The sequence below is a fragment of the Lolium rigidum genome, chromosome 6, assembly GCF_022539505.1.
Source record: "Lolium rigidum isolate FL_2022 chromosome 6, APGP_CSIRO_Lrig_0.1, whole genome shotgun sequence".
NCBI lineage: Eukaryota > Viridiplantae > Streptophyta > Magnoliopsida > Poales > Poaceae > Lolium > Lolium rigidum.
In genome coordinates, this window is record NC_061513.1 from 264,798,737 (window position 1) to 264,812,084 (window position 13,348).

The 13,348-nt window shown below is 44.5% G+C and overlaps 1 protein-coding gene across 1 annotated transcript; it reads right to left on the reverse strand.

Annotated features, from left to right (window-relative positions):
• Positions 1–403: 403 nt before the first annotated feature.
• Positions 404–2,172, reverse strand: LOC124665492 (dehydration-responsive element-binding protein 2A-like). Its single transcript, XM_047202902.1, has 2 exons — positions 2,070–2,172; positions 404–1,403 (listed from the first exon to the last, which is right to left on the reverse strand). Exons 1-2 carry the CDS (start codon positions 2,123–2,125, stop codon positions 647–649), a joined length of 813 nt encoding a protein of 270 aa, XP_047058858.1. The 5' UTR covers positions 2,126–2,172; the 3' UTR covers positions 404–646.
• Positions 2,173–13,348: the final 11,176 nt, after the last annotated feature.

Below are 13,348 nucleotides of genomic sequence, written 5' to 3' on the forward strand. Positions count from 1 at the left end.
GTGTGGAGACAGTTTCTTGTGAAAGGTCTGCCATGAAGCATTTGGAAATACTATGGACTGGTATATCCCAGGCTGGATTTGATTAATCTGCTGCCTAACAAACAAAGGACCTCCCACAGTGAAATAAGGTGGCTTGAATGCAGAGTGCATGCAACTTTCCTTTGCAGAGTTCCATAATACTACTTCCAATGATTGTTTGGCGTTATATGGTATGAAAATATATTTACATATACATGCGCGTAAAAGCTATAAACAATCCAGTTTTTCTAGGGTATACAAAGTAACACCTGCAGAAACATGACTTCCTAATATGCCTAAATTGAATGCAATCCTGAGCAATATTCCGAGTATCTACCACCCGTTTCAGGAGCTAACTTGAATTCAACCGAACAAATAAGCAAAATTATCAACAAAGTAAGCTCATTAAATATGGACTGAATTTTTACCATAGTACATGAACTCAACACACAGGACAACTTGTTGCACCCGTTGGCTTATGGTATAAAGCTATCCTCTCCAGTAAGATAAAAACCATAAGTGACTACAAAGCTTGGGGTTGTAGATGATTTGAAGTATTTCCTAGCAGCTAGAATGAAGTTATTCCTATTGCTCCGCGTGACTACAACCCTCATATCATAACTAAGCCCTAATATGAGAAAAGACTAAACCCATCATCGCCATCTTGGTACTCTTCATGCACTTCCATTTTTCTATCAGCACTCAATTCCACAATTATCATGTCGAGAACTTCTTCGACATTGAAGTAATCGTAACTTACTTTCTCTTCTTTACGTAAAGCTTTCCCTTTTGGTTGGAATACTTCCACGGTCTTGCGGTCCTCACGGACACTTGTCGAGTCATTGCTCGCTTCTGTTTTGACTTCATGCACCACAGTGCCTGCAGATTCAGGCTCATCCTTCGCGTCTGACGTAAGAGAAGGAGGAGATTCCGATTCGTCCTTCCCATCAGCCAGATGTGTCACAGCAGTTGGCCCGTTAGACATCAGCACTGGAGGAGCCGATGTGCAGCCAGACTCGGCATCCGGTGAACGCTCCGAGAAGTTGACACGTGCTGTGGCGCCATACATCGCCCTTGCCGCCTCGTCGTACGCGTGTGCAGCTTCCACCGCAGTAGGGAACGAGCCAAGCCACAGCCGGTTGCCACGGTTGGGCTCGCGGATCTCAGCCACCCATTTGCCCCACGTCCGCTGTCTCACGCCGCGGTACTTGCAATTTGAATTCTCCGGACCACCTTTCCCTGCCATGCAGCCTTTCTTGGAACCCTTGGCCGGCGCTTTCCGGGCTCCGTTCTCCTCCTGGAGCTTCTGGTTCTGCTCCTTCCACTTCTTGATGATTTCAGACACCGAATCGGGGCCGGTGCTTCTCCTGCGCACTTTCTTCTTCCTGGACATCAAGGAAATTCATGTCACAAAGGCAGACCATGGAACACGGAAACTAAAACCATGTTTATCAGTCATGTAAATCTCAAACAAAGTCGAATCAGGACTGTTCTTGTTTCCTTAATAATAACAAAAAAAAAAGGAGATTGTCACTCAGGGAGCAGCCAGACCCAGTCCCCAGAGAGATAGTTTCCGATGCTATGCACCAACACAATTGTCCGGCCATGGCATAAGCAATTTATGTCCACCGCCATGAACACGAGGAACTTCCGCATCGAATTCCGAGGAGACAGTATGCTACGCCCACGCCAAATCTCACCGAACTCTAATCCCCAATCGAGAACGCTACAATAACCAGAACACTATTTCTGCAAAAAAAAAAATTTTGAGGATGCCGGGCGAGCTGAGCTGAACTGAAGAACAGCCGCGAAGTTGTAGCGCGACGCAGCGCAAACCAATCCGACACGCGACGCGCGCGGTAACAGAACACGGGTAGCTCTAGCTTTCTTTACACGAGCAGCAGCAACAAAGCAACCAAGCGCGGAAAGCCGCGCCAATTGCCATGCCGCGCCGCCGCCTCGGCCTCAGCAATGCCCACAGATTCGAGCACGGGAGAGAGACGGTCGTAGAAAGATAGAGAGGGAGAGAGGGAGAAGGTGGTTCCGCTCACCTTTCCGGCGCGGAGCAATCTGCTCCTCCTCCTCGCTTGCCATCCGCGGGGTCCATGGAGCCAGCAGAGATCTCCTCCGCCGCCTTCGATTCCCACTTCGCCGCGGCCGCGGCCGCCGCCGCCAAAGCAGCCAGATCTCCCGTGGTCGGCCGGCGGTGGCGCCCGCGCCGGATCTCTCCCTCCTTGAGCTCGGCGTGGCGCGGCGCGGCGCCTTGTGTCGGTGTCCCCCCGCCCGCCCGCTGCCGCCGCCCTCCTTCGGTTTTGACGTGGGGCGGGTCAACACGAGTGGCACGGCGGTCACCCGCTCCGCTCCCGTTTTTAACTGTGCTCTGTCGTGCCGTGCTGTGCTGTGCTGTACACACCGCTCTCCTGCCACCGCCACCGCTAATGGCAAGTCGTGACGACTCCTATCCGGTTTTCATAAGGTGGGCACGCCGACTCGATTCGGTCTGGATTTCCTGCCTCCTCTCTCACATTTTGTCTGCGGATTTCAAATGCTAAAATTTGAACGAATTCAGATGGTTTCCTTCCTTGAAAGGGTAGTTTTAAACATTTTCCACATTTTCCATGAAAGTAATAAATTGGACGCGATAACTAACTACAAAACGTAGAGTTGATCCTCCTCCCGCCTACGATGCATCGCATTAGAGAAGAGTACCGGTGGTCGTTGTCGAAAGACCTAGGACACACGAGACTATCACTCAGCGGCGAAACTAGGAGAGAAAGCCATTGGTATCCGATTCATTAGTTGGTGTTATTTGTTGAACTAATTAACAAAAATTAGCACTATCTAATGAAGGTTTTGAAGAATTTCATTGGGGGCAGCTGGCCCCAATGATTGTACAGCAGCTCCCCCCTCATATTTCAGTGTAAACCTATTTTTTGGTTGAATCATCTTGGGTGTGACTAGTTCTATAACGATATGGTGGTTTTATTAGGTTTGGACGCAACTAAGCATCACCTAAAGATAGGAAAGCACCCAATCACCGAACCGGGACCACTCCCGCTATCCAATCCAATGTACCAATTGGATATGGAGTCATCAGAAAAACGCCAAAAAGAAAAGGTCCCACCATGCACCCCATCTCTCCCACATCCACCCGCACCCCATTTCTCTTACATCTTGTCTTCTTCTTCTAGACTATCTTTGAATACATGTACATGCATAGAAACCCTAGAACGTATAAAATATAAGGAAAAAATACACCCAATTAAGATCTGCATCAGTTTGATTACATATAATTGTAGCAACGATCCCAACTGCACGAACAAACAACAACTACCCCTACATAAAATTAGTTAGCTTCATAAATCCTACTTGTATGCAACAACAAAACAAAACTGAAACAACTTAGATAAAAAAATCAGATATCTTAGGTCCTTAATAACATGACCAACATAAACAAAAGAACCCAAGTTTCATGCAACAAAGAAACTCCTTTTGAAAACGACCTCAGTTGCCTATCGAAACCCTAGGTGCGCCTACATTTGTTGCAGTTGTAACTACAACGTATGGGGTGTACCTGCAGTAGGGTCACTATCGATGGCTGGATGTCAAATGTTGATTAATTGTTGTTGCCTGAAAAAGATATACACGAGATAAAGATAAGAAAGGCCATTTTGCTGATCGCCTTGACATACAACCAAAAAAGCGATCGGTTAAAGTAAACTTAATAACATTGATGGTTGCCTTATCAGACAATGGAATTTCTAGTTCAAATATGTACACGAAACAACTTAATGGGAGGCATTAAGTAAAAAGAAGAAGATATACTTAAAAGTTTCTGTAATGGTTTTCTAATTAATATCAGTATTCAAATCATGAAGGCATTGCTTGTATAACCAAAAAGCATGTACTCTACCACGGCATAGAGGTGTAACTTGAATTTAAGCTGTCTAGACACAAATTAGTTAGCTAAAAGAAAGAGCGCCTTAACCGAATCATCATACTACAACATACTAAATTAAGATTTTGCTAAACAAGTTTGTTGCGAGAAAGACAACTTAGTTAAATTCAGTATCAACTTAAGAAAGTTCAACAAACACAACTCTAGGGGGATTAGTATGCAACTTAGAAGATAAATAACAAGTTAAAAGAATACTTAAAAATAACTTAGTTAGATTGTGTTCAAAACTTAAGCATGATGGACAAAAACAACTTAACAAAATCTATTATACAACTTACTAAACCATAGGATAAAACACAAACTTACTAAGCGTCAAACAGCTTAATGGAGATCATTATACAACTCAATGAAGATTAAAGTATGGTGGATTTGAGTACCCAAGTTAGCTATATTGAATACTCCAACTTAATATAAATCAAGGTGCACAACTTAATGTTGGTGCTTTAAAAGTATTTTAACTAGCCGTTGAAAAAAATAGCTTAACTAACAGTTGAAGACAACTAAGACATGCTGACAGAGAAGCAACTAATACGAATTTAGTAACCAACATAGGAGAAAACGTAAAAATCTTGTGTCTTTGCGATGTGCTTGATCCTGTTTGCAGCGTCCATCGCCCTCTAGCCGAACAGAAAAGGGGGTGTGAAACCTCGGTGTCCGTCGTCCATGGGACGCGACATAAACCATATGCGAGCATTACCAGAATAGAGATAGATATAATAACTTCCTTTTCACTTCATCATAAGGAATACCAGCAAGTTTAAATGAAGTACATAGATCTTCAATGGCGTGTAAATACCCCATAGCAGTTTGGCTTCAATCCCCTGCAATAGTTAGTTTCATAGCCTTTTTGGCAATACCAATAGGAATTTGATACGCCACTTTTGGTTTAGGAGTTTTTCAACCTTGTTCTTAACAACATGAACATATTCATATAGAGTTAGTTTCATATCCTCACGGCCTAAGAAATTAATAATAAAACAAATATTAAATATCAAAAACAATAAAAGTTTCCTTACCAAACAACTTACCAATAGCGCGATGTTCCCTGGCAAGGGCGCAAGAAAAGTGTCTTGATGGCTCCCAAATGTAGGAGATCAATTATAATACTTTTCAATAAGAAAGGTTGTCGAACCCACGAGGAGCTGAAGGTATTAGTTAGTAAGTTTGACAAGTAAAACAATAAAAGGGTGCAGTGGCGCGTTTTGGGTTTGTAGTTTGCAATAAAATAAAGTAATGAGAACAAATAGAAATAAGTAAATGCTCTCAAATGAGAGAAAGCCCAATCCTCTATGCAGTAAAATGACAAACTCAAGTGTGTGTTTTCTTATATGTGATAAGCGTTCCTAAGGGCGGCATGGATTTACTTAGCATTTAGATTTCTACACAACATGGTGAATATCTTGTCAAGTTTCGTTCCTTTAGGGCGGAGCCTAAATTAGGAGCAACCATAGATATGAGCAAATGCACCCCTTATGATGGGTGCTAGAGTCATTTTCATGAGAAAGTATAGGAATTATTAAGACATAAATGTCCCACCATAGCAATTAGTTCATTGGCTCCCGACATAAATCCCTCTAATGCAACTCAAAGTATTGGAAGACATGATTTCTGGTTATATCTGACGAACAAGCTCCCGAAGAGTATATCTCACGAACTTTTACCTCCACGTATCACTGCGGAGAAGTCAAACCGATGCATCAAATGCAATGGAAAGAACACCACAAAGATGCTCAAATCCTTCTCTCTCAAATTCCAACAAAGCTACAAAAGCTATTGGGGAATAAGAGAGGAAGAACAAATAGGAGGAGGAACACCAAATTTCTCCAAGATCTAGATCTAGTGGATTCCCCTCACAAAAAGATGGATTTGATTGGTGAAGATGTGGATATAGATATCCTCTATCTTTCTCTCAAATAGATGCAAGATTCCTTGTAGGGGGAGAGAGGTAGTGATACGGGGTGACCTTCGGTCTTCACCACATCATGTGCTTCATCGCCAAGACGGCATGCCAAGGTGAATCTTCTCCTTTATGCGTGCCTCGAATCGCCTATTTGGGACGATATACTACTCCATACTCCGTCATGTCTTGGTGATAGGAACTCGACTCCAAGTACGGAGGGAAGAGAGGATGCCATGGAGACCCGAGGACGCAAGGTCGATGTCACGGAAGCATGGAAGAGAAGGCGGAAGAAGCGTTGGACACTCCAGGACGGAACTTCCGCCTCCAGGAGCTGGAACTTCCGCCCAGATACTCATGCTGAAGGAATCCAGCCGGAACTTCCGCCCCGAGAGACCGGAACTTCCGCCCACCGGAACTTCCGCCCAAGTTCCGCCCTAGTTCCGAAAATACGCCAAAACGTCCCTGGATGTTATTGCAAGGTAATCGGTCGTTTTTGGAACTAGACCGGAAGTTGGCCGGAAGTAAATCTGCCCCGGCCGGAACTTCCGCCCCCCAGGACCGGAACTTCCGCCCAGATGCCATGTGAAGAGAATCCAGCCGGAACTTCCGCCCAGAGCGACCGGAACTTCCGCCTGCACGACTATAAGCTCCAACAGCATGTTTCTGTAACTTACCCCTTTGCCCCACCAACTATAAATAGCCTTGTTGGCTCAGATCTGAGATTCGGACTTGATGTGAAATTAAACCTGAGCTTTGCTGTTGCCCCATGTGGGAAACCCTACCATAGATCCTAGATCTTGTATCACTCGATCTCCTTGTCGAACCTTTGTGATCTCTTTGGTGACTTCTATCAATCTTTGGTCTTTTGCTTGCATTTCTACCTTTTGGTCTTTTGCTTGCACTTCTATCAACTTTGGTCTTTTCACCCTTCTAGATCTCTCGGGTTCGATTCGTCGATCTCTTTGCGGGACTTCTACCGGAAGGTCTTTTCCTGCAACCTCTATCGAGTTGGTGGTTTGGGCCAACGAGGACAAATCGATTTGTGTGTGTGTGAGTTTGTATCCCACGATTCCCCTTCGCGTTCTTCGTGTTCATCGCGTTCTTCCACCTCCCTAAGAGTTCCACCCAAATCCGTGAAGATCGGGCACACCTAGCCCTTATCATATGGTATCAAGAGCTCCTTGGTTGCCACGGATTTGACCCCCACACCCCCAAAAAATTTCTTGAGAAATTTTTCGAAAATCCCAAAAAATAACCTCAAATTGGCCTTGGTTGGATCTCGCGATTTGTTGAGTTTTTGGTGGTTTTGCTCCAATAGAAACTGGTCTTTGGTGTTGATCTACAATTCCCCCACCTTCCCACAGCTTTTAGTGCCAAATTTTCCTCGAATTCGAAGGATTTCGGACAGGATTTCCGCCCAAATCGACGAACAGCCCGCAGATCTGATTGCGACCGGAAGTTCCGCCCGGCAGGACCGGAAGTTCTGCCCCCAGTGATCGGAAGTTCCGGACGGCCGAATTTTTCACATCAACCTTCGTTTTTCGTTTTGGCACTAACCCCTTTTGTGTTTGGACTTCGGTTTGCGTGTCATTTCAGCTACCACAAAGCTTCTGCAACATCAACAACGACGACGACACCCCGAGGATCCAAGCGGTTCATTTGACACCTTCCACCACCATAGCAAGTATAAGATCGTCGGCCACCATCATCAAGTGGTATAACTTTCCCCCTAACTTGTAGCCCTAGCCTCTTTTGCGTACCTTTCCCATCGAGAGTGGCTTTCTAGTGTTGCGAAGCATTGCGCAAGCGTCCCGACCGTGAGGGTGTGCGTGTGTTGAGCAAAGCTAAGAAGCAAGCTCGTTGTGAAAAGATAAGCAAAAGAAGTGTGACATACTTACATAGATAGTAGTATCCTTACATAATGAGAAAAAGATACAAAAAGAAAAAGAGTGTGAGTGACACCTATATACAAAAGAGTCCAAAGCTTATAAGCAAAAGAGAGAAAAGAGAAGAGAGGCGTCTTGCGCAAATCTTGTTGCTTCTCAATTTTGCAACCAAGCCACGGTCTCTCTTGTGTTAGCGTGACACCGAGCAAATAGTCTTCGTTAGGACCAATTTTGTTCGTGCTCATTTTCCTTGGTCGCGCTAACCCCATTTTGTCCCACGCGTGTGTTCCACCTTGTGTATGCCTTTTGTGATCACCGCTTTTGACTTGTGACTTTTGGATCTTACCCACTTTTGACAATAGACTTTTCGTTTGGTTCTTCCATTTGACTTTCCACATCCATACCTAACACCATATATAGTTTTTGGTTTTGTGTCTGTACATACATATCGTTTGTCCTTCGACTTGAAACACCTTTTCGATTTTGGTTTGCGAGTTTTGACCTTTTGGTAGTTCTCTTTCCACCATATATACACCAATCCTAGAGACTAACATGGATAGTGAGGATGAGCCTACGGAGGACGACATGGAGTACTATGAGGGTGTTAGCTCCGCAAGCACCGCGAATATGGAGGACCATGTGGAGCTCGACACCGACTATAGCTCCTCCAGCATCGTCGACATGGCCGACATTGAGCATCCCTACACCGACCATGGCTCGCCAATCATGGACGACAACATGGAGGACCACCACTCCGAGCTCGACTACGACGACATGGTGGAGCTCTACCTCGACTACGACTACGACACCATGATGGAGCACCGCACCGAGCACTACCTCTACTACGACTATGACACCATGATGGAGCACCGCACCGAGCACTACCTCGACTACGACTATGACACCAGGAGGGAACACCGCACCGAGCACTGCCTTGAGCACAACATCGACACCTTGCACAAGACCGGTGCCTACAAGTTCCCCATCTTGGCCAATGGAACTACATATGAAGATAGAGGACCTTCAAGATGGTGCAACCATGAGAGTGCTTATGCACATGATCACCTACATCGAGCTCATCATATGGAACATCAAGAGCGCCCCAACCATGATCGCCATTGACACTCTACTCTGAGCTCAAGAAGGCGCCACAATCAAAGTGCCAAGCTACATGAACCATCATCTAGGCATGCCAAGGATCGTCATCGACACACGTCACCTCATGATCGTCGTCGACCATCACCATCTCATGACCACCATCGACATGCCTCACCACATGACTGTCACCGACACAATTCACCTCATCTTCGCCATCGACCAACACCTCCCAAGGATCTTCGACGACACCACTCAAGACATGGTGATGATGCAAGAAGACGAGAACCTCGACATGAAGCGGCTAAGGCTACAAAAATCAACAACACCAACCATATGGTGTCTACAAAGTCTAGCGCCACCACCACAATGGCATCTCCAAGACCGCCTACACATGAGAAGATCTCCAATGGTGCGAGACAAGGCGCTACACCGACAAGCAAGATGGTGCCAAGTGCAAAGAAAGAGGAACCACATCTCATGGTGCTTCCCTCTCCTACCGCCACCACCAAAAGGGCGCCTACAAGAAGCTCAAGCCCCAAGATGAAGACCATGGAGTCTACACTTCAAGACGAAGGATGGTCTACCCAACTTTATGCCAACATGACGATGATTTGTACACCAAGACCAAGTAGTTCCCAATGCTTTCGTTGCAAACAAGACTGTCATTGTTGGGAATGCCCCAATCTCCATTGTGATGTGTGCACATCCAACAAGCACATCACATGAGAATGCAACACACCACAAGCCCACAAGCTCTACTTCGCCCAATTGGATGCCGAACTCGCCAACAAGACACTTTAAGATACCATTGTCTTAAAAGAATGGTGCAAGGAAATGGCCAAGAGGACGACTATGAAGTCCACACTTCAAGATGGAGAACGACAAGGCCAAGTCAAGAGTGACGTTGATTCGAGCCTAGCTCTCAACAACGCCATAGCGCCATCCAATGGTGTCAACATGGGAGGCGATGGAGTTGAGAAGGTTGAGCATGGGATTTTCCCTTCAACCAAGGAGGCGAATGGAGTTGAGAATGGTGAGCATGGGATGATCCCTTCACCAATGGAGGCACATGGAGATGAGAAAATCGAGTCTACTCCTATATGCTTGAATGAGGAGATGGTACCAATCCCATGTGAGCATGAGAGCCACTTAGCCCATTTGAGTGAGAGTGATGGTGAGTTGAGTGACTCCCACCCATATGTGAGTTTGAGTGCTTCCATTTGGAGGACATGAGTGATACACCGAGTGAGTTGAGAGAGGTAGTTGATAGGTCCATGGAGGCCATTTCACATTCTAACAACTTAACCTCTACCTCTCGTGTGTTTTCTCATGTTGCAATAGGTTCCATGGAGGACGAGTTCCCGATCACGGAGAAGATGTACATGGTGCATGAAGATGATGATATCACACCATGCTTCATTGAAGAAAAACATGGAGGCCACGTGGAGCCTACCTCTTCCACAACACTGTTGTCTACTATTGGCTTCTTTTCCTGTAGACAGTGTTGGGCCTCCAAGAGCAGAGGTTTGTAGAACAACAGCAAATTTTCCCTTAAGTGGATCACCCAAGGTTTTATCGAACTCAGGGAGGAAGAGGTCAAAGATATCCCTCTCAAGCAACCCTGCGATCACAATGCAAGAAGTCTCTTGTGTCCCCAACACACCTAATACACTTGTCAGATGTATAGGTGCACTAGTTCGGCGAAGAGATAGTGAAATACAAGTAATATGGATGTATATGAGTGGTAATAGCAATCTGAATAAAATATGGCAGCGGGTAAACATGCAGTGGAACAGTAAACAAACAGTGACAACGGCGCCAGAAAATGCTTGCTAGCGTGCAGTTGACGTGGGAGATAGGAATCTTTGTGGTGTAGCTTTTCTATTCGGGAACAAGGCCTAGGGATCATACTTTCACTAGTGGACACTCTCAACATTGATCACATAATAAAACCACTCTACACTCTCTTGTTGGATGATAAACACCATTAATTGTGTAGGGCTACAAGAGCACCTCAATGCCGGAGTTAACAAGCTCCACAACATTCGATGTTCATATTTAAATAACCTTAGAGTGCATGATAGACCAACGCAATTATACCAAGTACTAACATAGCATGCACACTCGTCACCATCATACTATGAAAGGAGGAATAGATCACATCAATACCATCATAGTAATAGTTAACTTCATAATCTACAAGAGATCACAATCATAAACTACGCCAAGTACTACATGATGCACACACTGTCACCATTACATCATGGAGGAGGAATAGAGTACTTTAATAACATCACTAGAGTAGCACATAGATTAATAGTGATACAAAGCTCGTATGAATCTCAATCATGTAAGGCAGCTCATGAGATCATTGTATTGAAGTACATGGGAGAGAGAGATTAACCACATAGCTACCGGTACAGCCCTTAGCCTCGATGGAGAACTACTCCCTCCTCATGGGAGACAGCAGCGGTGATGAAGATGGCGGTGGAGATGATGGAGATGCCTTCCGGGAGCACTTCCCCGTCCCGGTGGCGTGCCGGAACAGAGACTCCTGTCCCCCAGATCTTGGCTTCGCGATGGCGGCGACTCTGGAAGGTTTCTCGTACTGTGGCTTATTCGTCTCGATGTTTTAGGTCAGGAGGCTTCTTATAGGCGGAGAGTCGGAGTCGGAAGGGTTACGGGGGCGCCACACAATAGGGGGGCGCCCCCCCTTGGGTCGCGCCGCCCACACGTGTGGTGGCCCTGTGGCTCTCCTCTGGTCCCTCTCGGGTGTTCTGGAAGCTTCGTGGAATTATAAGATGCTGGGCGTTGATTTCGTCCAATTCCGAGAATATTTCCTTACTAGGATTTCTGAAACCAAAAACAGCGAAAACGAGAGCTGGCACTTCGGCATCTCGCCAATAGGTTAGTTCCGGAAAACGCATAAAATCATCATAAAGTGTGAACAAAACATGTAGGTATTGTCATAAAACAAGCATGGAACATCAGAAATTATAGATACGTTGGAGACGTATCGGCATCCCTAAGCTTAGTTCCTACTCGTCCTCGAGTAGGTAAACGATAAAAGAATAATTTCTGAAGTGACATGCTACCAACATAATCTTGATCATACTATTGTAAAGCATATGAGATGAATGAAGTGATTCAAAGCAATGGTAAAGACAATGTTTAAACAAGCTGAATCATATAGCAAAGACTTTTCATGAATAGTACTTTCAAGACAAGCATCAATAAGTCTTGCATAAGAGTTAACTCATAAAGCAATAGATTCAAAGTAAAGGCATTGGAGCAACACAAAGGAAGATATAAGTTTCAGCGATTGCTTTCAACTTGTAACATGTTTATCTCATGGATAATTGTCAATATAAAGTAAAATAATAAGTGCAATAAGTAAGTATGTAAGAATCAATGCACAGTTGACACAAGTGTTTGCTTCTAAGATAAAAGGAAGTAGGTAAACTGACTCAACATAAAAGTAGAAGAATGGCCCTTCGAAGAGGGAAGCATGGATTGCTATATTTGTGCCAGAGCTTTTATTTTGAAAACAAGAAACAATTTTGTCAACGGTAGTAATAAAGCATATGTGTTATGTATAAGATATCCTACAAGTTGCAAGCCTCATGCATAGATTACCAATAGTGCCTGCACCTTGTCCTAATTAGCTTGGATTTACATGGATTATCATTGCATAACATATGTTTTAACCAAGTATCACAAAGGGGTACCTCTATGCCGCATGTACAAAGGTCTAAGGAGAAAGCTCGCATTGGATTTCTCGCTTTTGATTATTCTCAACTTAGACATCCATACCGGGACAACATAGACAACAGATAATGGACTCCTCTTTAATGCATAAGCATTCAACAACAAATAGTATTCTCATAAGAGATTGAGGATTGTTGTCCAAAACTAAAACTTCCACCATGGATCATGGCTTTAGTTAGCGGCCCAATGTTCTTCTCTGACAATATGCATACTCAAACCATTCAACTCATGATAAATCACCCTTACTTCAGACAAGACGAACATGCATAGCAACTCACATGATATTAAACAAAGGATAGTTGATGGCGTCCCCAGGAACATGGTTATCGCTCAACAAGCAACTTAATAAGAAATAAGATACATAAGTACATATTCAATACCATAATAGTTTTTAAGCTATTTTTCCCATGAGCTATATATTGTAAAGACAAAGAATGGAATTTTAAAGGTAGCACTCAAGCAATTTACTTTGGAATGGCGAGAAAAATACCATGTAGTAGGTAGGTATGGTGGACACAAATGGCATAGTTTTTGGCTCAAGGATTTGGATGCACGAGAAGTAATCCCTCTCAATACAAGGCTTAGGCTAGCAAGGTTATTTGAAGCAAACACAAGTATGAACCGGTACAGCAAAAATCACATAAAAACATATTGCAAGCATTATAAGACTCTACACTGTCTTCCTTGTTGTTCAAACACCTTACCAGAAAATATCTAGAC